Source organism: Myotis daubentonii, chromosome 2, assembly GCF_963259705.1.
Source record: "Myotis daubentonii chromosome 2, mMyoDau2.1, whole genome shotgun sequence".
NCBI lineage: Eukaryota > Metazoa > Chordata > Mammalia > Chiroptera > Vespertilionidae > Myotis > Myotis daubentonii.
Window position 1 is genome coordinate 4,726,733 of NC_081841.1, and position 26,328 is coordinate 4,753,060.

Below are 26,328 nucleotides of genomic sequence, written 5' to 3' on the forward strand. Positions count from 1 at the left end.
TCCGCATCTGTTGAACAGGCTAATCGGCGTCCCCTGCCCCAGTTACGGGAGGGGTGGCGGGGCTGTGAAGGGGTCCACCTGTGAGTGGGCATCTCCCTGGCCCCATGTTTTGGTTCTGACCCTCCGGCCAACCTCCTCTTCATTTGCCTGCATGGACCTCAGCTGACTCGTGATTCTGCAGATGGAGGAGCCAAGAGAGGCAAAAGCCAAGCATCAGGGCTGCTGGGAGATAACCTGAGGGGGCCCTTGTGACACAGTCAGCGTATGGGACCGCGGGACTGTGACTCAGCCGTCAGCGGGTGACCATTGCCCTGGGGCTGGGGCTCCTCCAGGTCTTAGCTCCCCGAAGGGCAGGGCAGGAAAGGGCTGTCAGAGTCCCCTCCTGAGCGTGTGGACAGCCTCTCCCTCCGTGCACATCAGAGTAAAGCAAACCCGCTTGCCCACCCAGCGCGGTGTGACCCGGGCAGCACCTGCCCTCTCTGGGCTTCACGCGTTACCTCGGCTGTGCAGCCACCACCGGGCTAGACGCCTCGTGAGGGCCAGTCTAATTCTCCTCTGAGGTTGTCAGAAATACATGCTGCCCTGCCAGTGTGGCCAGTTGGTTGGGCACCGACCCCACGCACCAGGAGGTAGCTGGTTCCATTCCCAGTCAAGGGCACACGCCTGGGGTTGCGGACTCAATCCCAGATGGGGATGTACAGGAGGCAGCCAAGTGACCTTCTGCTCTCACATTGATGTTTCTTTCTTTCTCTTCCTCTCCCTTTCTCTCTCTGTAAAAATCAGTAAACTATTCTTTAACACACACACACAACACACGCACAACCAGGGCCGGTAGCTCTGTGGGTGAGAGCATTGTCCAGATATGCCAAGGTTGTGGGATCCATCCTGGTCAGGGCACATGTAAGAATCAACCAATGATGCATAACTCCTTTCCTCTCTCTTTCTCTCTCTCAAATCAATCAATAAATGAACATTTAAAATACATGCTTAAGTGAAACAAAACTGATAGCCAGGCACCTGGACAACAAAACAAGAGGCGACAGCCCCCCGTCAGAGGCCCCAGGCCAGTGGGGGAGCACAGACAGATGACTAGACTCTGTGTGGGAAATCCTGATACGGCTACCAGTATAGATTATCAACCATGTGCCAGGTGGGGTGCCAGGCCCTCTGTGCCGCACTTCCTCATTTAGTCCTCACAGCCAAGCTGTGTGATAATTGCCATGGTTACCCCCATTCTTCAGAAGGGTAGACTGAGGCTCAGAGAGGTAAAGGGGTTTGCTGGGGTCACACAGCCAGTCCGGGGCAGCACTTTTGCAACCTGGAGACATTTGGGGGTGTAGGTCCAACCCCTGCCAGAGGAGGGGAGGGAGGACCAGCAGGTCCCCGGAAGCCCCTGCTCTCCCTGGAAGCACTGGGGGCGCAGGGCGCAGGGCTCTATTTCTGGCTTTGTGCTGACTCAGACCATGACCTTGGGTGAGTCACTTGCCAACACTGGAAGCTTCTAAACAGCGCCCCCAGGAAAAGGAGCCGGCCCACGCCCCCATGCGGAGAAGCAGACGGGCAGGGAAGGACCTGATGGCCTGAACATGGGGGGCAGGGACACGGATCGCAGGGGAGGGGCTTCCTAAACGCGGGGGGGGGCTTGTCCGTGCTGAGCCCCAGGAGGCTGAGGAGGCAGCCTCAGACCACCAGCCAGAGGCCCTCCCCGCCCCTCCCCGCCCAGCCTCCCAGACGCTCCTTAAAATACATCAGTGCCCAAGCTGCTCCCGAAGCTGGAGGTGACCTAATTAAACCTGGTTCTTCCCTCTCACCGCGCGTGTGCGTGTGTGTGTGTGTGTGCGTGCGTGTGCATGTGTATGTGTGTGTGTGTGTGTGTGTGTGTATGGGGGCTGCCCCAGCCAATACTCGAGTCTGAGACCCTTTCAGTCTTGTCCTTGTCATGCTGCCTGGGGGCTGCTGTGATTCAGGCCGCTGGGCATCAGTGGGGAGTGGGGATGACAGGATGGGCACCTCAAGAGCCAAGCTCACATCCCGGCTCTGCCAGGCTGTGTGACCCTGAGCAAGTCACTGTGCCACCCTGAATCCCCCTAGAGCATCGGTTCTCAACCTGTGGGTCGCGACCCCTTTGGCGGTCGAACGACCCTTTCACAGGGGTCGCCTAAGACCATCCTGCATATCAGATATTTACATGACGATTCATAACAGTAGCAACATGACAGTGATGAAGTAGCCACGAAAATAATGTTATGGTCGGGTCACAACATGAGGAGCTGTGTTTGAAGGGCCAGAAGGTTGCGAACCACTGACCTAGAGAGAGGAACAGACTGGACAGAGTAACATGGGAAGGCGCTGAGCTTGAACTCAATCAGCATGACCCAAAGCCCGTGGCCTTTCCCACGCACCATGCCACGCATCCTGGTGACCATCCTTCACTGGCGTGGGGGCAGAGGAAGAGCCCCCACTGCTTGTCGCTCCCCATCGTGCTGCTCCCCGTGGACCACGGTCCCACCTGCCTCCAGTCCCCTTTCCACCAGGCTCTTCCTGGTCACGCTCCTTGCGACCAGCTCAGCCAGGCCCTGAGCGCCCTCTGCTGGTGCCGCTCTTGGGGATCTACCTCCAGACCAGCCTTCAGGTGTTCCCTCCCCACCCACCAGCTGGGTGGGACCCCCCCATGGCCAGTGGGCATCCGGGAACATTGCCCCCTGTCTCTCTCCAGGCCCCGAAGAGGCCTCCGTGGCCACGACTGTCCGCCGGCCTCTCCCCGTGTGCAGCCAGTCCCCGCTTACATCGCCTTTTTAATTTTTATTTGGAGGACGGGGCGGGGCCGGTATGGGAACATAGATGTTTCAGGAAAATACTTCAAGGAAATGGTAGGGGAGGGGGGGCTGGGAGGAGAAGCATCCAGAATGTGGAGGACCCAGAGGCTCTGGGAGGGAGTCAGGTTTGGGGACCTGGCTCCCATCCCCCAGGGGCCTGGAGACAGCCCCTTCCCAGGGAGAGGCCTCTGCTGGAGCTCACCCAGGCGGCCAGTGCCAGGTTCCCAGCGGTTGCCCACCCCCACCCGGGGGCACTCCCACCCCCTGCCCTCTCCCAGCGGGGACGCAGCAGTGCACACTCTGTTTATTATTGTTCTCTCTCTGCATCCCCCGCCCCCGCCTGGGAAGAGCCTGCAGGCTGCCAGCTTGGCAGGAACCTGCCGTCTCCCGGTGGGTGCCAGCGTCACCATGCCTTGTCTCCGCCCGGACTCCTCTGCCAGGGTCAGGCCACTCGGGGACGTGGTACCCGCCAAGGCTGCCCAGTCCCTGTACCCCACCGCCCCTAGCCTATCACCCTGCCCTCCAGGGGCTGCACCCAGCAGGGTGGAGGTCAGGGCCCCGACTGGTGAGCAGGGGAGACAAGTGGCCTCAGCAGAGGCAAAAGCTATGGGTGGGGTGCCTCCCTGGTGAAGATAATAGCACAGGCCACCCTGCCAAGCCAATTAACACCAGTATCCCCATCACACTGGGAAGAAACAGGATGAGACAGCTGCTCCCCATCCAACTGGCGTCCCTCCCCAGCTCCAGCCCAGCCCCAGGCCCAGGCCCAGCCCCAGCCCCAGCCCCAGCCCCAGCCCCAGCCCCAGCCCAGCCCCAGCCCAAATGTCCCAGGGAAAAGGCCCACTACGTTCCCTCCTGCACTTCACGTTTGCATCTGGCAGGAACAGGATTATTTCCATTATTTCTCCAGGCATTTCTCTCCCTGGATCTTAGACAGGAGGCTGCGGCGTGGCAGGTGCCTGCTGTCCTCTGCCTCGAGCCAGACACAAGTCCCAGACACACACACGCACACGCAGACACAGGCAGACACACGCTGTCTCACAGGGCGCCACACAGCCTCAGCTTCCCTTGGGGACCAGGGAGAGGGAGGGAGGGGCGAGGGCAGGGTGGGTTCCTCTACACACCCTCCCACATTCCCTCTGTAAGCTGAACTAGGCTGGGTCAGCCCCAGGGGAGGGACCCACCTTCCCAGCCTCCCCCACCCCCACCCCCATATCATACCTCCCTCCTGCTCCCCTGCCAAAGCCAGTTTCTAGAGCTGGTGTGGCTCAGTCCCCATCCAGCCCCGGCCAGGCCAGCCCCGGCCAGCCCCTTACCTCTCCCTGGCCGCTGAGGTGGGACTGCCTCCTGCAGCCGGTTCAGCACTCTGCCTCCTGGCACCTGGAGCTGGGCGCAGGGGAGGGTCCAAAAGATGCGCTGTGTGTATGAGCGTGCGTGTGTGTGCGTGTGTGTGTGTGCGTGTGTGTGTGTGCGTGTGTGTGTGTGTGTGTGTGTGTGTGTGTGTGTGTGTGTGAGAGCATGCGGCACCTCAGCCCCTCACTCACTCACTCATACACGCCTTCCCCCTGACGTCAGGGGGAGCAGGAGGGAGGGGCTGGGTTGGAATTTGTATCCCGGCTTAAAGGGACACGGGCCCAGACACCACCTCGGAGTGAGAGAGCTCGCTGGCAGCGTCTCCCAGGGCCCTAAAGCTTCTTTTTTCGGAAAGTGGCTTTTACTGCCAGGCCAGGCTATAATTTGCCCTGCCAGGTGGGAGGAACCGCTGAGGAATGCAGGGGAGGAAGAGCCGGGGCAGCTGGCACTCCTGCCAATTAGAGAGCAAGTGGGGTGATGAGTGTGTGCTGGGGGGCTGGGCGGCGGGGGAGGGGGGTGAGTCTGGGAGGATGGAGGCTGCTGCCGCAGAAAGAGCCCCAGAGGGTGCTCCAGACGAGGGGGTGGGGGAGCTGGGATCTTCAGAGTGTCCCCTGCCCTCCATCAGCACCAGCCCTGCGCTCAGGTCTGTCCCTCAATGGGCTCTGGGATCCTTGCTGGCAAGTTACAAGTTACAAGAACTCGTCTCCTTCTCAGTGGGCCCCTGAGATCGTTCCATGGAACTTGAAGAGGACCCTCCTAGGGGAGTGAGAAGTTTACCACGCGCTCCCCCGCCCCCCAGCTTGGGAGTCTCTGGAGAGATCCTGGTTTCCACATCAGACGAGCCGGGTGCGAATCTCAGCCCCAGCGCTTTCAGGCTGTGTGACCTTGGGCAAGTCCCTTCCGTCTCTGATCCTCCACAACTTTGTCAAGTAGGGAAGAGAGGGTGGTTGGAAGTTCATGTGCCGTAAGCCCTGGGCTGTTGGGGGGGGGGGTACACACACACACACACACACACACACACACACACACACACACACACGCTGCTCCTCATCCCTCCTCTCAGCCTCAGCTTGGAAAGGAGGAGGCCCTTCCCTCGTAGACTCGTAGACTCGGGACTGCTGAGGCAGGCGGGCATTGTCACGTCTTACTAAAGTAAAAGGAGGGCGGAGTTACAAGAGACACAATCGCGAAAAATACAAATAATGCGTAAGAATAGCTGGTAAGGCGCCCTGAGGGTGGCCCACTGGTCAGGCAGCAGCCTTGCCCTCGTTTAGAACTCACCACAGCCCCAGGCTGACTGTCATCACCCGGCTCTGCTGGCGAGGAAACAGGCTCCGACGGGAGGAGAGACTTGCCTGCGCCCCTTACGTGATTAGAAGAGGACGGACCCAGGGCATCCGACGCGCTCACACACCCGGCCCTTCCAGAACCTCCGGGAGAGCCGGGCGCACTCGGTCCAGGGGTCTGACTCTACAGGACGGGTGGTGCCGCCCCGGCCTGCTGGGACCTGAGGCCGAGCTCTGACTCCATTCCACCCGCTGAGGGCCTCCCCGGAGGACCCTTCCCCCTTCAGTTGTCTTCCTTCGGTGCCTTCCTCTCCTCCGAAGATGATCATCGTTTTCATCATCTCAGCTGCTTCTCGTGACAAGTCCTGGAGGTTCACCTGGAGGAGGAAACAGGCTGGGAGAGACGGCGGGGCTCCACGGACTCACCTGGCTCAGAAGGGGCCGTGACCGAGCGGGGGCCTGAGCCCTGGGCTCCGGACGGGCCGTGGTGGACGCCTGCGATGTTCACTGCCCACCACCCACTGCCCCTTCTGCTGGGCACTGCCTCCCTGTCGTGCTTGGGGGCACCCCTGTCCTCTCACCTGGTCCACAGGACCCCTGGCCCAGGCTTGGCCAAGGAGAACCAGGACCAGGACTTGGGCTGGAATCTGGATGGATGCCGAGGCCGGCTCTTCTCCCCTGGGCCCCTGAGCTGGTGCAGCATTGGCCTTGGGCTGCTGGTGGCCAGCATGGGTGACAAAGCAATGGCCAGCCGAGGGGAGTGGCCAGGGAGGACTGCTCCCAGGTGATGCTGTTTAAACGGAGCCCCAGCTGACACGAAGGGGCCAGCCTTGCCAGAATCCAGAGAGAGGCCATTGTGGGCAGGGGCCGGTTGGTCGGGAGGCCCTCAGAGGGCTCGAGCTTTGGGGTGCCAGGGGGAGAGGAAGGAGGCTGGTGAGGCCTGGAGGCCAGGAGGCAGGGCCTGGAGGGCTACTTCTGAGAAGCTGAGCCTGGTGCGCCGTGAACGTGAACGAGGCCAGGGCCCAACCCCCTTCATGTCCAGCCTTCTTCCTCCCCGGCTCCTCCCCACCAGCTGGCAGACATGTGCTGGGCTGCCAGGCAGCGGGAGAGGCGTGAATGAAGGGGGCCGGCCGGCTGGAGCAGTGCCACGATTATTCTCGCCAAGGAGGAGAGGGCACAGCTGTTCATTCAGGAAATGAGCAGCCCGGCGCCGCCCACCACCCACCCGCAGCGAGTAACAAAGCACCATCCGCTTCCCACCAGGGAAGGCTATTTTTGTGAAAAGCTGAGAATTCAAAAGCTCGTCTCCTTGAAAGCCTCCCTCATCTTGGAGGAGCTAACGAGGCGGGTCAGAGCCCGGCAGCCCCGGAATCCTAGTGCTTCCACCTGGATTATAAGTCCCACTCCGTTACCGACCGTCAGCCCACCACGGGGCCATGCTGGACAACCATGGCCTTGAACCCGCATAACCCCGCATCCACAACCCCTAAGGTGTTGGTGCCCCTTAACGGATGTGGAAACTCAGGCGCAGAGAGGTTAGGAAACTGGCCCAGCCTCACACAGCTGGTCACGGAGCTGGGATGAAAACGCAGGAATCCTGGCTTCCATGTAGAGAATGCCTGCACTGTTACGCTTTCTGCTGCACCACATGCCTTTGAAATGTCTTTCAGTTCCCCGGTGCCCGTCTCCTTGGCAGGGCACCCGCGCCAGCCCATCCCAGTGATTTTGCCTAGTATCTCGGAGCGGTCCTTCCTTCTCTCCCCGCCCCAGGCATCCTCTGCAATCCCACGACTGCCTGGTTGAGAAGGTGCTTTTCTGCAGCTCTGATCACGTGATCTGTTCACTTACTGACTACCTACTATGCGCCAGGTGGTCTAGGCTCAGATACAGCCGTGAATAAGACAAACACCCTCCTTGAGCTTACCAAGCTGTCTCATCTAGGAGGAGACATAGCACCAAGTACACAAACAAATGTATACTCACAGATCTGGAGACAACGCACTGGAGACCAAGGAGACTGGTAGAGCCGAGTCCGGCTGCTGAAGTGGAGGGCTGCGAGAGGAATGCTCTGAGAAGGCGCCCTGCACCCCAAAGGGTGAGAACGATCCAGCCTTGTAGAAAGCTGGAAGCACCTTCCCCCTCCCCCTCTTCTCCCCCCTCCCCCCCTCCCCTGAACCTTTCTCTCTCCTAAGCTCCAAGGGCCCTTTTTCCTTCTGTACCTCTAAATAAACTTTCTCTTATTAAAAAAAAAAAAAAAACAGGAGGGAAAAGGCAGGCAAGAACTCTGCATATTCAGGGAACTTAAGGTCACTGATGTGGCTAGAGCCGGGCGGAGGAGAAGAGCAGGGACCGTATTGTGTCGTGTTTGGGGGCCTGAAATGAAATAGGGAGGCATGACATGCTGCTGCCTCTAGTGTCCCTGGCAATCTGGCAGTCCTGCCTAGTGCGGGCAGGAGAATGAGGGAGCCCCGCGGCGTCCCCTGGCCTGGGCCTCCCTGTACCCTGCCCTAGCACCTGGGGCTGGAGCAGCCAGGCTGACGCCCAGCTGACACAGGGCTGGGCTGGGCTAAGCCAGGCTGCAATCGGAATCGGCCATCTGTACACACACACACACACACACACACACACACACACACACACCGGGCTGTGGGCCTCCAGCCTTCTCAACACTAAGGGCTCACCGCCATCCTCACCTTCAGTTTTTAAAAAATATATTTTTATTGATGTCAGAGAGGAAGGGAGAGGGAGAGAGAGATAGAAACATCAATGATGAGAGAGAATCATGGGTCGGCTGCCTCCTGCACGCCCCTGACTGGGGATCAAGCCTGCAACCCAGGCATGTGCCTTGACCAGGAATCAGAATGTGACTTCCTGCTTGATGGGTCAACGCTCAACCTCTGAGCAGCAGTGGCTGGGCTCATCTTCACCGTCTTGGCCTGACGTATCTCCCGGGTCCGTGTGGGGCCTCATGCATCGTGGCCCCAACAAATACCTGTTGACTCTCTGCCCTTTGTTTTGGCTCAAGCACAAACGGAGCAACATCCTGGGACACTGCTTAGGTCCCTTCCGGAGTCACCATTCCCAGCGGCTCTCCAGCCATGCCTTGGCCTCCATGGAGGGGTGTTTTATTATTATTTTAAATATATTTTATTGATTTATTTTTTTTACAGAGAGGAAGGGAGAGGGATAGAGAGTTAGAAACATCGATGAGAGAGAAACATCAATCAGCTGCCTCCTGCACATTCCCTACTGGGGATGTGCCCACAACCAAGGTACATGCCCTTGACCGGAATCGAACCTGGGACCCTTCAGTCCTCAGGCCGAGGCTCTATCCACTGGGCCAAACCGGTTAGGGCTGAAGGGGCGTTTTAAAAGCGCCCCATTGAGGACGGATCCTGGGCCTGTCCGGACACCACCCAGGGCATCCCTCCGTTGCTCAGCCTCCCCTCCTGGAGGACCTGGAGGAAGTCCTCTGAGGCTCAGATCCGGGGAGCCGGGCCTACCCTGCATACCTGGTTGGTTTCCACTTGTAACTGAAAGGTTCTTCTCTTTGCTGTCACTGCTAGAAAGCTGAGACCAAATTCTCCCACGCCAGCAAGTTCACAGGACCGTGCGTATCTCAGGGCCAATCTCTCCTTTTCATCCTTTCACTTCATCCCCCAAGAGATATCTGTCCTGGGCTTGCCGTGTGCCTGGCACTGGGGAACCGACAGTGAACAGAACAGATGACACCTGTGTGGTGCCCTAGCCGGTTTGGCTCAGTGGATGGAGCATCAGCCTGTGGACTGAAGGGTCCCAGGTTCGATTTTGGTCAAGGGCACATGCCCGGGTTGTGGGCTCGATCCCCAGTAGGGGGCGTGTAGGAGGCAGCCGATCCATGATTCTCTCTCATCATTGATGTTTCTATCCCTCCCTCTCCCTTCCTGTCTGAAATCAATAAAAACATATTTAAAATAAAAAGGACAAGAGGGCCGTGAGAGGAAGAACGCCACAGGAGCGGGAACCGCCGCAGGCAGAGCCCTGAGTGAGGAGTCAGGAAATCAGGCAGAGGGTGGGCACTCGTCAGAGGGATCTTGGGGTGGGGCCCCGCAGGGCTGTGAAGGCGCTTCCCCTGTGAGATGGAGCATCGCAGGGTCTGGAGAGAAGGACGGAGACTTGCTGAGCGATAGATATTTTAACAGCGTCTCTCTGTGTCAGTGTTGAGCGCAGACTGTGGGGGACGAGGAGGAGCTAAAGACGGAAGCTCAGGGTGGAGGCTGCCGCAAAGGCCCAGGTGAGGGGTGCGGGAGGCGGGACCACGGGGAGCAGTGGAGGTGTTAGGGAGGGTTGGGATCTGGGTGCATTTTGGAGGTAGACACAGCAGGATTGGTTCAGGGGTTCGCAGGGGTGTGAGAGACAAAGGAGGGTCAAGGAGGACTCCCAGGTGGTGGCTGAGCAACCGGCAGAAGGGAGAAGCCATTTTCCAGGGTGGGGAGACTGGGAGGGAAGCAGGTTTTGGGGTGGGGGTGACCAGCAGCTTGAGTTGCCGAAGGGCGATGGAGGAGGCAGGATGTGTGAACGTGGTGCTGGGGAGAGGGTTGCCCCGGATGGACACGTGGGAGGCCAGCTGCCCATGGCTGCTGCCCTAAGCGGTGGGCCTGAGCCAGCAGGGTGTCCAGGCGGGGAGAGGAGTCTGTGAGGTGGGGAGCCTGGCCCCAGGGAGCCATGTGGAGGGCGTGTGTGAAGGAGGAGGGAGGGATCCGCCGGGACAAATGCTGCCGATGAGGACTGAGAATTCCCGCCGGACCTGGCCATGTGGAGGCCATTAGTGACCGTGAGAGCAGTTTGGGTTGAGAGGGGGGCCCCAAACCTGACGGGAGCAGGTTGAAGGGAGGGTTTGGAAACAGCAGGCACAGACGATGCCTTCAAGCAGTTGTGCTGGCAACGGGAGCAGAAAATAGGGCACTGGCGGGAGGGAAAGGGGGCCAGGAGAGGGTTTTTTTAAGAAGTGAAAAAGAATCTTAATTGCTTTTTAAAAATGTAAATTTTACTCAGGTTTGAGTAGGTAATATATTCCCATGATTCCACACGACAAAGACTCCAAATGGTATTTGGTTAAAAATTCTCCCTCCTACCCCTGTCCCTCTCCCAACCCCCACCCCGGAGACAACCAATGCAATCAGGTGCACACAGACTATTACTTTAATTTTTCTCCCTTTTTGACACAAGTGGTTACATCCCATACACGCTGCTGGGTGCCTGGCTATTTTTAATACTTAACAATATTTTCTGAATATCATTCTATATCAATACACCAAGCGCATTCTCATCCTTTTTTATGGCTTCATATTATTTCGTTCTATGACATCCCCAGCCCCCCAGCGATGGGCTGTCATTTGAGGTCAGTTCTGTTCTTATCTCCATTTTGCAGAGGCGACTGCGGTGCTGCGAGGTTCATCGGTTCCCGCACGATTGCTCGGCGAGCGCCGGCGTGGGAACTCGGCCCGAACCGCACGCTGGGCTCTCCTCCGCCTCCTGGATTGGTTTCCCACCGTACTTCTCCCTCACTTCTACACTCTCAGCAATTACTTTGCTATCCTTTTGTTCATGCAAATAACACGGAGTTACAAGCGCTGACCATGTGCCAGGCACAGAATTAGGCCCAGAGGACGTGGAGGGACATGACAGGACCTCGCAGGCTGAGTCTTTGTGTGCTTTTGTAAGCCACCTCCAATCCTCCACGGAATGATGCGGAGAATTAATCAACAAGCTGGTCCCTGTTTTTCTCTAATGAGGAAGCCAAGCGTGCCAACAAATCGCTGTTACAGCCCTGTGAGCCCAACATCGTGAAAGAAGCCTGGGAACCCAGACCACTGACGACGGCAATGCCTGCCCTGCCCATCCCCCAGCCTGGCCCTCCTCCGGTTCCCCATCTCTATGAAAGCCTCCCCCCCACCCCCACCCCCCAGCTAGTGGCTAAAGCCCTCAGGGATTGGCTCCCCCACTTCTGTCCCCAGGTCATTCCCCTTATGGATGAGACCACGCCCTGAAGACCTCTGGGCTCTGCCCAACTTCACTCTCCAGGGCTTCCAGCCTTGCCAGGGGCCTTCTCTTATAGGAGTCACCCAATAGCATCCTCCCTGGTCTTCTTGTCTCCACCCCAGCCCCTTCCCATCCACTGTCCATCCAGCTGATGTGTCACGGTGTCATTTACCTGTTCTAGCCTTCTTTTTTAATATATATATATATATATATATATATATATATATATATATATATATATATATATATCCTATATAATAAAAGGCTAATATGCAAATAGACTGAACGGTGGAACCACCAGAACTGAACAACCGGTCGCTATGACGTGCGCTGACCACCAGGGGGCATGTGCAGAACATGGCGGGCATTGGCCACAGCGGGATGGTGGAACAGGTGAGTGGAGGCGCCGGAACAAGGCGGGGCACCAGTCGCTGTCATCGGGGCAGGCCTCTGGTAGTTACTGAAAATTCTTTGCTTCTGTGCACCGCGGTCCCACCTGGCACTCCCACCCGGCACTCCCACCCGCTGCCAGCACCAGAGCCGCTGCTCGCACCCGCTGCCAGTACTGGCCCCACTTGCACCTGCAGCTGGCACCAGAGCCACCACTTGCACCTGCTGCCGGTGCCCGGTGCTGGTCCTGATCACTTGGCACCATCAGCAGGTGCAAGCGGTGGCTGCTGGCCCTGGTCACCCCTGAGGGCTTCTCCACCTCCCCCTGCTTCTGAGGGGCGATTGAGGCAGCAGCTGCCACTTGCACTGGCTGCTGGCACCGGCCCCAATCTCTCTGCACAGTTAGCGGGTGCAAGGAGGGCCAGCGCTGTCAGTGCATGGGAGTGGGGCTGCCGGCAGACAAGGGTCGGGGGGCCATGGTGGGAGGGGCTGGGCGGAGATGTGGAAGATGGGTCGAGACCCGCTCTTGTGCCTACCGCAACCTTGTGGCCCACAGTTCCTTTCAAGGTGCACGAATTCATGCACTGGGCCCCTAGTGTGTGTGTGTGTGTGTGTGTGTGTGTGTGTGTGTGTGTGTGTTGTGTGTATTGATTTCAGAGAGGAAAGGAGAGGGAGAGAGAGATAGAAACATCAATGATGAGAAAATCATTGATCAGCTGCCTCCTGCACATGCCCTATTGGGGATAGAGCCTGCAAGCTGGGCATGTGCCCTTGATCAGAATTGAACCTGGGACCTTTCATTCTGCAGGCCGACACTCTATCCACTGAGCCAAACTGGCTAGGGCTGTTCTAAACCTTCTAAGGCTTCCCTTTGCTTCCCTCTGGCTAATGTCCTAGAACAGGGGTGGGCAACCCCTGGCACGTGTGCCAAACATGGCATGCCAGTAACTTTTGCTGGCACGCGAAACCCTCTCTTATAATCTTCCATTTACAATTTTTTTCTTAATATCAACCTTTTATTTTTCAGATAAATTCAGTGTAGGTGCATCTTAGATAAATAAATAATTTTACACAACAAGTTCTCTTAAAGACCATAGACATGGATTGATGAGAGAGGGGAAGATCAATTTCTATGCCTCTGCCTTAACTCTTCCTGCCTTCCTAGATCCAACTAGTGTTTTGGTTTCATCCACACATGCTTGTGAATCTTTGTTCTCAGTGATGAATATTGTTAAGTCTCATAATAGGAGTAGCCTGACGGATGAAAGTAGTAGCTTGTGCATATCTGTGAAGGCCACGAAATATAAACCTGATGTAAAATCTCTGTCATCAGTGATGCAGCAGCAAAAGTCCCACTGATAATATCAAAGGGAGTCATAAAGTTTTCTGTCAGACTATCAGTGTACACGTATACATTAAAAAATAAACGTGTTTTTCATCATCATATACTGTGTTTTTGTTGCTCGAGTGAATTTTATTATTTCTTCAAGGTTCTTCACATATGTACACCTTAACAGATATCAAGTAGGGGTAACATGTTCTCAAAAAATTAGGGTTGGCACGCAGAAGAATTTTGAATCAGAGATTTTGCTGGTTTTGGCACTCACTCACTAAAAGGTTTCCCACCCCTGTCCTAGAAGAACAGCCCAGTGGTTAGGATAGGGGGCTCTGGAGCCTGAACCCCAGCTCTGTAATTCATCAATTCTGTGACCTTAAAGACATACTTAACCTCTCTGCCTTAGCTGAGGCAAAATGAGGTAATGACATAAAGGGGAATGAGAAATGACAGATAAATTAGTAATTATAATAATAACTACCTCGACCTTTTAGACTGTTGTGAGGATTAAAAGTTAATGATATATTTCCCTGACCAGTTTGGATCAGTGGCTAGAGCGTCAGCCTGTGGACTGAAGAATCCCAGGTTTGATTCCGGTCAAGGGCATGTACCTTGGTTGCAGGCACATCCCCAGTAGGGGGTGTGCAGGAGGCAGCTGATCAATGTTTCTCTCTCATGGATGTTTCTAACTCTCTATCCCTCTCTGTAAAAAATCAATAAAATATATTTTAAAAAAATAAATAAAAGTTAATAGTATAATGATAAGGCCCTTGTGATCTGGACCATGTCTAGGTCTCTAATCTCACCAGTTCTCATCTTCCTATAAATCAGCTAAAATACTTCTGATTTTCTGAGAGCATCAAATTCCCTTTCTCTGTTCTCCCTCCAACCCCTCTGAGCTGAAGCTGGGCCAGGGGCCTAGTTCTTTCCCATTGGATCTCCAACAGCTAGACAGTGTTTTGAAAGAATGAATGAATGAGAAAGGCATTGCATTCATTTTTGGTTTTGTTTTGGAGGAGAGAGAGAGACAGAGAGACAGAGAGACAGAGAGAGACAGATAGAGAGGAAGAAACATCTGTTTGTTATTCCGCTTAGTTACGCATTCATTGGTTGATTCTCGTATGTGCCCTGACCGGGAATCAAACCCACCACCGTGGTGATTCAGGACAACACTCTAACCAGCTGAGCTCCCTGGCCAGGGCCTGGGTTTTAATGGATGAATAAAAGTTTTCCAGGTAAAGGCGTGATGGAGGCAGGGCTATAAAAGAGCTGGGTCCGTCTTGGGGCTGGAGAACAGGAGGGAGGTGAGGTTGGAGAGGAAGGCTGGGTTCCAGCCAGAAGTTTCTGTGTGGGTAAAGGATTTTCATGAGGAAGGCGTTTGTGACAGTGGCAGCTGCTTGCAGGAGAGAAATAAGGCTGGGAGCTGGGAATGTGGCTAAGCTCCAGGGGAATAATGAAGAGGCCTGAACCAGGGCAGTAGCTGTGGGAATAGAATGAAGAGGGAAGATTTGAGAGAAATAATATGATCTCCTAAACACTTTAGTGAATGCCTCCTCGGAAAGATGGTAGGGGATTGTGGGCATAAAAAGCAGAAGTAGTATTTCCCCCTGCCTTCAAGTAGCTCAAATCCTAGGAGAGGCAGACAGACTTATGCCGGAAGCAGGTCCATCCTTGCTGCAGGGAAGAAACATCTGCACAGCATATGTTTCAAGGGACCTGGTATATATGGCATACTGTTCTTAATATGTTTGCTCACCTTGGCGCTATGTGTTTTAACCTCTCCGAGAAAGGTTGTTTCCCCAGGTAGGGATTTTTCCCTGAAGTTAGGGAGGGAATAAAACCCCTCAACTAAGTTCCAGACGGGTAGTTAATCACTTTACGAACAATCACGCTTAAGCTACATAATCTTTACTCCCAGGAATGGAGATAAGAAATGTCCTAACCTTTGGAATAGAAATTGATAGGATTAAAATCAACTGGTATAAATACAGATGTAATAAAACAATAAAACACAGAACCTGGCTGGAGATCCTGGCTAGAGAACCTGGCTAGGCTGCTGATCAACTGAACTCTGTCTCCATGTCATTCCTTCTTCGCCGACTCCGTCCACACCTTTGGGAACCCCTGGACCTGCTGGGGCTGGACCTCAACAGACTTATACATAAAAATATGGATGCAGGGAAGGTCAAATTCAGTACCACTGCCACCGTCTCATAGAGAGAGCTCTATATGTGTAAAATCAGCAAATTAACGTATTATGCATTTCTGAGTGCGCCTGTCACCTACCCCAACGCTCTTTGTAAGTTCTCAAATTTTTATTTGGTTAAAACACACTACAGTCTATTTCCACAACCTACCAACCTTAGAGGCAGTATAGTGTAGAGAAGGAGTGGGGACCATCTGGCCCTTGGGCCGTAGAAGGCCCTCAAAATAATTTGGTCTGGTCCTGCCAAGTCATTAGGGGTGAGTTGATTAAATGTTTGACCAAAATATAAAAGGCTGATTTTTAAGTTGATACTTTTGTATGGCCTGGGAATGATGTTATAAATATCCAAATGGTCCTTGACAGAAAAAAGATTCCCCACCCCTGGAGAGGTTTAGACTTAGCAGCCCCTGATTTTGGACAAGTTATTGAATTCTCTTAGCCGAAGCCCAAGTTAGCTATCAGATCAAGATGAATTAGACTGGAATGTGGGGGAAGAGAAGGTGGAGGTGTGGGTGTGAGCAAGAAGATCCATTAGGGCCTTGTGAGCTACCATAAGGCTTTGGACTTTATTATTAGTCCAGTGAGAAGCTCTGAGGTGGTTTTTTGGTCCCAATGTATTACCACTTTTCAATTGAGATGTAATCGGACTATAATAAATGCAAAGATCCTAAGTGTTGAGTTCCATGAGTTTTGAGAATTGTATACATCTGTATAATCACCACCTAAAAGAAGATACATCATTTCTTTCTTTTTCTTTAATTATTTCAGAGAGGAAGGGAGAGGGAGTGAGAGATAGAAACATCAATGATGAGAGAGAACCATTGATCTGCTGCCTCCTGCACATCCTGTAGTGGGGATCTAGCCCGCAACCCGGGCATGTGACCTTGACCGGAATTGAACCCGGGAACCTTCAGTCCGCAGGCCAACGCTCTATCCACTGAGCCAAACCGGTAGGGCAAGAGACATCATTTCTATCACCCCAGAACGGTCTTGCCTGTCTCTTTCCAGTCAATTCTCCCGTGTCCAGAGTTCTGAAGGGTCTAAGTAGTATATTGTGTTTGCGTTTTGAACGGACCACTCTGGCTACAGAGCAGAAGACAGCCTGAGACCAGCAAGGAGTATGGCACTGGCACAAGCTGACTGGTTGCACTGAGGTCGCCTAGCAACCAGAGAGCGTGGTGCAAGGGTTGACAGTTCAGCGTGGGGGGGGCGGGGGGGGGGGAGGCGGTATAGGCCCCGCCCCATCCCACCTAGGCCCCGCCTCACCCCGCTCCGCGAAGGAGCCAATAGGCAGCGCCGCCCCACGTCGAGGGGCGGGCACAGGCTTCTTATTGGTCGGTTTTCCGGAAGCCATAGGATTCGGAATCTCGCCCGAAGTCGTGCGACCGCCGGCTGCGTGTGGGTACGTGGTGCGTGGCGGCGGCGCGTGGCGTGTGGTTGGGGGTCGGGGCGGCGCGGCGCGGGCTCCCTTCACGTCGGACAGAGTTCCCCTCGCGTTGAGCCTGTTTCCTCCCTTTGCAGTAGCGGAACATGCCCCGCACGGGACACCGCAGCCCCCACCGCACAGCCAGATTGCCGGCCGGAGGGTTGTCGCAGCGCCTGGGGCCGCACGGAAGCGGCTCGGGAACCCCACAGCCCCAGGCCCAGGTGCGCGACTGACCCTCCCGTTCCCCGAGCCCGCAGCGCAGGCCAGGATGTTCGTCTTGGTGGAGATGGTGGACACTGTGCGGATCCCCCCGTGGCAGTTTGAGAGGAAGCTCAACGACTCCATTGCCGAGGAACTGAATAAGAAGTTGGCCAACAAGGTACTGGGCCGCCGGGGTCGCGGGTGAGCCCAGGCGCGGGAGGCCCGCACTGCCCACCCGCGTGCCGCGGGCCTGGCCTCGGTCTTGCCAGACTCTGGCCTTGGGCAAGAAGCTGCTCTTAGAACTCGGTTTTCTCACCTGTACGTGGCAGTCCTTATCCCCCAAGGATGTCGGAGGGAACCAAAAGGAAGTCTGGTTTGAGAAAGGCCCCTGTAACTGCGAAGTGCGGGATGCCACACTTCCCAAGTTACTTTGCAATCTTGGGTTCACACTCTGGGCCTCGGGTTCCTTTTGTAAAATCGAAATAATAATTGCTGCCCCGGCCGGTAGAGCTCAGTGGTTGAGCATCGACCTGTGAACCAGGAGGTCACCGGTCGATTCCTGGTCAGGGCACATGGCTCGGTTGTGATCTCCATCCCCAGTCGGGGCGTGCAGGAGGCAGCCTGTCAATGATTAATCATTGATGTTTCTATCGCTCTCTCCCTCTCCCTTCATCTCTGAAATCAATAAAAATGTATTTAAAAAAATAATAATTTCTGTCCAACCATGCATTGTTTTTGTGAAAATGGATGGTCAGGAGGTTTATCCATTAATTTTTAAAAAATACATATTTATTGATTTCAGAGAGGAAGGGAGAGACAGAGAGATAGAAACATCAATGAGAGAGAATCATTGGTCGGCTGCCTCCTGCACGCCCCACACTGGGGATCGAGCCCACAACCCGGGCATGTGCCCTTGACCAGAATCGAACCTGGGACCCTTCAGTCCGCAGGCTGATGCTCTATCCACTGAGCCAAACCAGCCAGGGCTATCCATTAATTCTTGCAAAAATATGTTTGTGCACCTTCTGTGTGCCAGGCCTACGTGCCTTAGTGCCAGCTCGCCAGAGAGTTACTGCCTTTTCTGGAGTAACCCTCCCTCCTCAGTTACTCTGTGACATGTCACTCTTTCCTTCTTAGCACTTCAGTTTCTATGCTCTATTTTCTTATTTTTTAGTGGGTTACGGTTTCTCTCTTTTCCTCTGCATGAGAGCAGGGACCTTTGCTTTCTTCCCCTAGTGTCTCCCCCATATTAGGCAGAGTCTGGCGTAGAGTAGATGTCCCATAATTGTCTGTTGATTGAATGAATGACACAGACAAGGTTCTGCCCTGAATGAGAGGGTCCCACGGTGGAGTGTGATGACCAGTTGAGGAAAAGGCTGTGAAGGACAGGTGTTCACAGCCTGTGGAAGAAAGGAACTTCTCCGGTGAGGGAGACCGGCTGCTTTGTTAGGGAGAGGAGGAGCTAACTAGAGGATTCCTTCTCTGGGGAGAGGGGCTGCCCCAGCGGAGAGCTGTGCAGAAAGAGGAAACAGCACGTGACCTTTGCAGGGAATATTGTACCTTCATGGCGTGGAGGAGGCTGGTATGGCCTGGGCAGGGGCGAGCCCGCACAGGGCCTGTCGGACTTCATGGGCTATTGGTGTTCATCTGTGGAACAGCAGGTGGGGAGGAGCCAGCACGGGAAGACTGGCTGGCTTTAGACAGAAAGCCAGTCCCTTCCATAGAGGCTGAGCTCGCAGAAGGGGTGTGCAGATCTAGGGAGAACTCACGGAGTCCTTGGTGGATGGCTTCTGGTTACTTTGTGATGTAGAAAGCCAGGGGCCTGTGGGGGGTCATCGTGGAGAGCAGGTGTGCAAAGCCCAAGAATGGAGCATAGTCCCTTTGTGGCATGGATCCTTTAGTGACCTGTTGAGACAAGTCTCTCTTTCTGTTTTTAAAATATGTTTTTATTGATTTTTAGAGATAGAGGAAGGGAGAGAAAGAAACATCATTGTGAGAGAGAAGCATTGATTGCATGCCCCCTACTGGGGTCCAGCTTGCAACCCAGGCATGTGCCCTGACTGGGAATTGAACTGGTAACCTTTAGGTGCATGGCACAGCGCTCAACCAACTGAGCCACACCGGCCAGGGTGAGACAAGTCTTTATATCCATATATATATATATTTTAAATTCCTTATTGTTGAAAAAAATGTATATATATATATTTAAATATATTTTTATTGATTTCGGAGAGGAAGGGAGAGTGAGTTACATCAGTGTTGAGAGAGAATCATTGATCGGCTGCCTCCTGCATGCCCCCTGCTGGGGATCGAGCCCGCACCCAGACATGTGCCCTTGACTGGAATCGAACCCGGGACCCTTCAGTCCTCAGGCCAACACTATCCACTGAGCCAAACTGGCTAAGGCTCTATATTTGAATCATTGAGTCATCTGAGAGGAGGCCAAACAGAGAAGTTCATGGTCTAGCTGAGGGCGTAGAGCTTGTGCTGGACTTTGCCTCTCCGTGGTGAGGTCTGGCCAGGACTCGTGAGTTCTCCGAGCTTCTTGCTAATCCTTGAACCGTCCTGCAGGGTCTCTCATTGGGAGGTGACGGTGCTGGTGGCAGATTAGCAGACACCAAGCAAGCGGCCAGTTGTTTGGAGCACCATGGGGTGGGGATGGGCATGGGATGTCCTCTGCCCAGTCTTGGGACCTTGGCCACGTGTCACTGCCAGCCTCAGTCCCTGTGGCCTTGTCTGTGTATCTGAGACGTTGTGAGCAGAACGGAGATGAGTTGTGGTTCTGATGTTCACTGAGCCGTGAGCTCTAGCACGGACTTGGGGACCTTGGGAAGCGTAGGTTTAACCAGGGGTTCCCCTACCACTATCCCTACTAGTAATAATAGTGATCCTTGATTGAGTGTTATTGTTTCTAGCATGTGAGCCAGGTACTGGGTAGCGGTTTCCCATCCATTCTCTCTCTCTGTTTAACAAGCCTGCAACCTGGTATGTCCATTTTCGCAGACAGGGAACCAAGGCTCAGAGATGACCTTGGAGGTCCCACAGGGTGGAGCTGGCGTAACCTGGATCTGCCTTGTCACCAAAGGCCTGTTCTTCCCAGAGCTCCCCCTCCTTCTGAGGTTCCTTATCTGTGCTTACTGTAGGCAGGACCCCAACTCGTCTCCAGCTGTAAAACGGGTGATTATACCTGCCTTGAGGTGGTGGGCCTCAAAAGACACGGCCTGGAGCTGGGCCTCGGGTCACTGAGTGTGTGTGTGTGTGTGTGTGTGTGTGTGTACATTGACGCACATAGGTCGTGTACAACGTGGGACTCTGCATCTGTCTGTTCGACATCACCAAGCTGGAGGATGCCTACGTGTTTCCCGGGGATGGTGCGTCGCACACCAAAGGTGGGTACCCTCTTCTCCGGGGGCATTGGCTCTCGTGTGGCTCAGCTCTCGGGGGTGGGAGTCCTGGTCTGGGGTTGGGAGACCTGGGGCCTAGTCCTGACTTGCCAGGAATTGACTGGTGGGCGGACTCTTCTCTCTGGGCCTCAGTTTCCTCATCTGTAAGAAATTCCCAAGGCCTCGCGGGCCATCCACGTTGGAGCAGGGCTCAGCACTTAAGCCTTCGAGGCGGAATACATCCATCGCACAACGGGCCGCAGTGTTCCCAGTCATCTGTTGCCTCTGGTGGCTCACCATGTGCCTTTGGAGGTGGTTGCTCCAGATGGGGCTCCCTGGGCACAGGATCGTATTGTTCTGCCCCCCCCCCCCGCCCCCCGTCAGTGCAGTGCCCAAGCCGGCCTGGCACAGGCTTGGTAGAGGCTCCCTGGGGATTTAGGGAGCTGAACTGATGTTGTGTCATGTGGGGGACGGGGTTTTTCCATCCCGTGGGTGAGTGACCCTTGGCTGCCCTCATTTGCTCTCCGTGAGGTCAGATGAGGACCATAAATCTTCATGATGGCTTAGATGTCCGTTTGCCGCCTCACACACAGGGAGGGGTTGCCTGCTGCCCCCTCTCCTTCCCCCAAGCCTTCCTGCCCCATGGAGCCTCAAGGAGGCAGCCTGGCAGAGAGCTGGGGGCACGTGGGCCTTGCTGTCCCTTGGCAGCTGAGGGTGCTGGTGGCGGAAGCCTGTGTTTGGGATTAAACCTGTCTGAGGAAGGCAGATTCAGCCACATGGCCCTGTCTGGTGGTCCAGAAAGACGTGGAGTCTCCCCATGGCAGAACAAGGCAGAATAGCTGTGTGACTCTGGGCAATAGTATGACAGCTGATACGGTGAGGTGAGATTGAGATCATCACTCGGTGGCCAGCAGGGGGCAGCCTCATACTTACATTTTAGCCCTGGGTGTTCAGGCCAGTGTGAATGCCCCCCCACCCCCCATTCAGTGCTTTAAGTGGGGGCAGGCGTGGCAAGGTGATGGCTTCTGCCAGGGCCTGGCTTGCAGTCCGGCAAATGCGGGCCTCCTCGGACAGGGCACGGGGACCCACAGAAGCATGCATGCAAGGTTATCAGCTCTGTCCCCCTTCCTTAATCTCAGGGCGCTTGTAGCATTTCAGGTCAGAGCTGTGCCTGGGGCACACTTCACCAGTCCGGGGGAGCCTGTGCCAGGTGCTTCTGCCCTTTTAGAACTTAAAGGCGAGAGCCTGGAGGAAGGTTGGAATTGACTTTGTTGTCATTGGCCCAGAATCGGCTGCCACTAGAGGGACTCAGGTGTGACTCATCTGATGGATTTGGGAGCCAGCGCTCAGACCCAGGACCACTGCTGCTGGCCTCTTATGAGGCCCAAGCGGGGACCTCGCACGGGACGGCGTGAGGTCCCTCTGACTCAGCTGTGGGGCCTGGGCCCACAGGGGGACTCCTGAGTGGACTGCTGGGCAGGCTCCCGGAGCAGCTACGGGGCTCCGAGTCAGTGTGCTGGCGAATGGGGGCCGCCCGGGTTGAAGCAGCCGTTCCTCACGTGCCTGCTCGTCACTGACATGCCCTCCTTTCCAGTTCATTTCCGCTATGTGGTGTTCCATCCGTTCCTGGATGAGATTCTGATTGGAAAGATCAAAGGCTGCAGCCCCGAGGGAGTGCACGGTAACGGCGGCCCTGACTCCTCAGACGACACCTGGGAGCACGGGAGGGGGGGGGGGACAGAGGCTGGGGCAGTGGCCAGGCCAGATGGCCTCCCTTTAGCTTCAGTGCTGGGCCCCGTGGTCAGGGGAGGGTCAGATATAGAAGCAGAATTTTACCGGGGTGAGCAAGAATATTCAGCCCCCTCCTGCGTTCATGTAGCGGCGAAGACCTCAGCGCTGTGAGCTTCCCCGTGAGGCCGGACCTCAGGGGGTCCTGGAGCGGACGGAGGTGACTCAGGGTGGTCAGCACCCACTGGTCCATGTCGTGTGTGGTGTCCACCTCAGGTTTTGGTGGCTGCTCAGGGTGTGTGAGTGGTATAGGCAGAGGCCCACGTGGGACTCCGAGGTGGGGGGGATGGGGGGCAGATTTCCATGATGACATCTGCCCCATAGGCAGCACACAGTAAAGGGCTTGCCTCTTGAGTTTCCAGACCCCTCAGTGTTGACCTGTCCATGGTAAGCCCCTGTCCCTTGCTGTCACTTCCAGTCTCTCTAGGGTTCTTCGAGGACATCCTCATCCCCCCCGAGTCACTGCAGCAGCCAGCCAAGTTGTATCCTTCCAGTGTTAAAGCTCGGGCCTCTGAAAGACGGTCCTCACTCCAGGGTGTGGCTGGGTCTTGGGATCTGCAGCTGCCGGCCTCTGCCCACCCCCCAGCTGTGCTTCCCCACGGACCATGATGCCCCATGCCTGTGCCTCTGTCTGGGCTGCCCAGCCTAGCTGTGTAGGTTGTAGGCAGGGATACTGCCACTTCCGGTGCACTTGGCTTAGTTGTCCCTGCAGGAATCATCTCAAAGATGATTTCCCTGGAGAGCTTTGCCCTGACTGGCTCCTCTCCCCTCCTCTGGTCTGTAAGTGGTAGCATCAGCCTGCACGTGAGGGCTTGACTGAGGGTCCTGGCTGGGTTGTTGCACTGCAGGTGTCTGTTTCTGTGCATCCTCACTGAAGGGACCCCACTGCTCACTGGGAGGGACCCCATCCTGTCATGACTGTACCCATGATGCCCAGTGCAGGACCTGGCACAGGAGCGGCAGGACCACTAGCCGCCACTAGAGGGCAGTGTGGCTCCAGTGTGGGCGCCTTTGGGAGAATCCGCTGGCTGTCCTCCCTGGTTCAGCAGAGCTCTGGCAGGGCCAGGGTCACGGTCTGTGTGTGATTCCAGAATTTGTCAGAAAACCTGACCCAGTCCTGCTGGTGCTCTCGCCAGCTGTGGGCCCTCAGGCACCTGACCTCCACCACCAACCCCTTGCATTGCCTGGTCAGTGTCCCAGGTGCGGATGGAGGGGTGTGGACTGGCACGGTGCACAGAACACAGGACAGCTTAGCTAACACAGGGATGACCAGTGTGTTTACCGCTTTACCACAGCCTGTGAGGGGGGCCTTGCTGCAGCCCCCATTTTATAGATGGAGACCCTGAGAGGGGGGCCTGACCCCAGGTCACAGCTGGCGGGTGGTGGGCTGATCCTGCACTTGGCAGTTGGCCTCAGAGGATGCACAGGCCGAGTTGGACCTGGCAGGGGCACCCCAGGCAGCAGTTGGCCATGGCCATTCCTGCTTGAGAGGCGAACTCCAACTCCGCTCTCAAGCCTCCTTCTTGCTTTGATGACCTGCAAAGCCTGTGGGTGCTTGGTGGGGGCCCCCGAGTTCCCAACCTGCTCCTGCTCCTCTCCTCGGGCCCAGACCTCACCACTTGCTCATGGGCCTGCCAGCCAGAGTGAACTCAATCTGGGATTGGATTTCCGGGGGAGGGGGGAGGTTCTGTGGGAGGAACCCCCAACCCTCTGGAACTCCCAGGGTCCGGTGGTTGCCTTGACCTGCACCCCGCCCAGCGACGATGCCGAGCAGGTGTGGGTGTGGGAGTATGAGACGGAGGAAGGAGCACACGACCTGTACATGGACACCGGCGAGGAGATCCGCTTCCGGGTGGTGGATGAGAGCTTCGTGGACACGTCCCCCACCGGGCCCAGCTCCGCCGAGGTGGCCTCTACCAGCGAGGAGCCGCCGAAGAAGGAGGCCCCGTACACGCTTGTGGTGAGATGGCGTGTGCTGCCGAAACCCTGGGGCCGTGGTGTGGGAGCCGCTTCTTTGCGTGGTGACTGGGGTCCCCCTCCTGGAGCCCCTCCCCCAGCAGGTCAGAGTGCAGTCATGTCTCCCTGGGAGCTGGGTTTGTGGCTGGGCCCTAACCCTTGTGCGGAGTTGCAGGCCATGCGGTGCAAGGGACAGCCGAGCCCGATGACTAGGCCACTGATAATGGAAGAACCAAGGAGGGGACTTGGGAGGAGTCAGTCTCAAGAGTATGGGTGGGGCTTCAGGGAGGGTGACCCTCAGGGCTGCTCCCACACCAGACCCAGCACGGCCTGAGGTGACAGGGAAGCTGTGACCCGCCAGAGCTGACGGGTTCGTTTTGCCTTTTACCCTCATGAACTCAGTGAAAAAGTGGGTGTCAGGGCCTTCTGGGGTCATCAGCCCCAGGTTGTCCACTTTGGGGGCAGCTGTGTCTGTCGGAAACGCAGGTGGCCCCGGGCATCCTCCTACATGGATTTGGCTGCTGGGGCTCAAGGTCACCAGGCCTTTCTGGCGGGAAGAGACCACAGGTGGCTCGGGAGGGCACTCACCACTCACCTGCGGTGCTTCTGGACGGGCCTGGGGACGAGGAAGGGCATCTTACCCCAAGGCCTTGGGGCCAGGGCCGTGTCCTTAGTGAACCAACGCTTTCCTTACAGGCCTTACACGTTGGGGCAGGAGGGGAGTCTGGCTGTGTGTGCCATGTGCCAGCTGGGAGCACTGGGCCTGCTGGGCACCCTGAACAAAGGGCTCTTTTTGCCTCCTGAGTTGGCTCAAGCCCTGAAGGTAGATGAAATGTGCCTGTTCTCCTCCCGCAGGGATCCATCAGTGAGCCGGGCCTGGGCCTCCTCTCCTGGTGGACGAGCAGCTAGCCCTGGTGCTGGACGTGGACCGGCCCAGTCCACAGGCCCTACCCCAGCCTCGGAAGGTGCCTGAGGACAGCAGCAGCCCAGATGCCGAGGGGCAGTCTGCAGTCTGCGGAGGGAGCTGCTGGTGGGGCCAGGAGTGCCCTGCCAGCTCGTCGCTCCCTGCCATCCTGGCCTTGCTCCTCTTCCCAGAAGTCCCGCTCTCAGGGACAGAGACTTTATTGAATAAACAATGGCAATGGCAGCTGAGGAGCCACCTGTCTCTGGCTGCTGTACGACCTAAGGTCACCGAGTTGCCACAGTTGGGACAGTATGTCCTCCCTCTTCACATCACTTGTGGAGACGGCCCCCCACACATGGCAGGATTGGGGGCTGAGATCCAGGCTGCCGCAGGCCAGGTGTTGGGCCGGTTGGGCTTGGTGGCTCCCTGAGGTCACACACGGAATGAGAGGCCGGCCTGGGGTAGCTGCCCGGGGCTGTGGAGCCATCAGTTGCTGGGAAGAGTGAGGATTAAGGGACAAGCACCTTCCTTCCCACTAATGTGGCAGGTGGAGGCCATGGGCTTTGCTGGCTCCAGGTGAGGACTGGTGACCAGCTGTGTCATGGCCCTGTCTCCCATCCGTATAGCAGGAAGCTCGGGGACAGCTGTCGCTCTCAGGCCATGGCCACCACAGGAACACCCTGTGGGTCTGCTGCGGCCCCAGATCCTGGCATGAGGGCAGGTACCACTGTTTATTCAGAACGGCTGTGCCACGTTCACCTACTTCTGGGACCAGGACACTGGTTTTGTAGTAAATCTAGGTGAAGGGGCCCCTGTCCTTGCCCTTTTGGCCGCAAATGGCACCAGAGGTGTGGGTCGTGCCAGTGGGTGTGGCTCCAGGGGGAGGAGCAGCTGTGGAACAGGTGCCTGCCCCTGCCTCCTGCCAGGAGTGCGCATGGCCCAGCTGTGACCTTGGACAGGGTGGCCTGTGTCCACTTGTGTCTGGAGGGCTGAAGGCCCAGCGAAAGGGGAGGCAGTGGTAACCGAGTCTGGCAGGTGCCGCCAGGGCCCAGGTTTTAGCTGCATCGGAGGGGAAGGGCTTTCCCTGGGAGGCCCACCTGGGAAGGAGGGAGAAGGGGGAGTCTGCTGGCCCTCGTCTGCTTCACTGCCGCGAGCGGTCCAGCTGTGGCTGGTTACTGAGGGCCTCCACCAACCTTGGTGAAAAGAGCCCCCCAAACCTTGGAGTTGATAACAGCACAGACACCACCACTCACACAGGAACA

At 56.2% G+C, this 26,328-nt stretch overlaps 1 protein-coding gene across 2 annotated transcripts; it reads left to right on the forward strand.

The window, feature by feature from the left end:
* The first annotated feature begins 16,739 nt into the window (after nucleotides 1-16,739).
* POLR3H (RNA polymerase III subunit H) lies at nucleotides 16,740-25,309 on the forward strand. 2 transcript variants are annotated; one of them, XM_059680831.1, is made up of 7 exons: nucleotides 16,740-16,810; nucleotides 16,930-17,213; nucleotides 20,328-20,424; nucleotides 22,013-22,099; nucleotides 22,625-22,688; nucleotides 23,965-24,166; nucleotides 25,018-25,309. In XM_059680831.1, the coding sequence occupies exons 2-7, from the start codon at nucleotides 17,103-17,105 to the stop codon at nucleotides 25,069-25,071; spliced, it is 615 nt and encodes a 204-aa protein (XP_059536814.1). In that variant the 5' UTR covers nucleotides 16,740-16,810; nucleotides 16,930-17,102; the 3' UTR covers nucleotides 25,072-25,309. The 2 variants fall into 2 exon arrangements, with proteins under 2 accessions (XP_059536814.1, XP_059536815.1); XM_059680832.1 differs by having other exon boundaries at nucleotides 16,799-16,817.
* The last annotated feature ends 1,019 nt before the right edge of the window (nucleotides 25,310-26,328 follow it).

What these genes read in the sequence shown, in the direction of transcription:
- POLR3H (XM_059680831.1), top strand. Translation starts at nt 17,103, where the DNA reads ATGTTCGTCTTGGTGGAGATGGTGGACACTGTGCGGATCCCCCCGTGG. An exon ending in ATAAGAAGTTGGCCAACAAG is followed by an intron (nt 17,214 to 20,327) that starts GTACTGGGCCGC and finishes TGACGCACATAG; the next exon opens with GTCGTGTACAACGTGGGACT. An exon ending in CTGCAGCAGCCAGCCAAGTT is followed by an intron (nt 22,689 to 23,964) that starts GTATCCTTCCAG and finishes CACCCCGCCCAG; the next exon opens with CGACGATGCCGAGCAGGTGT.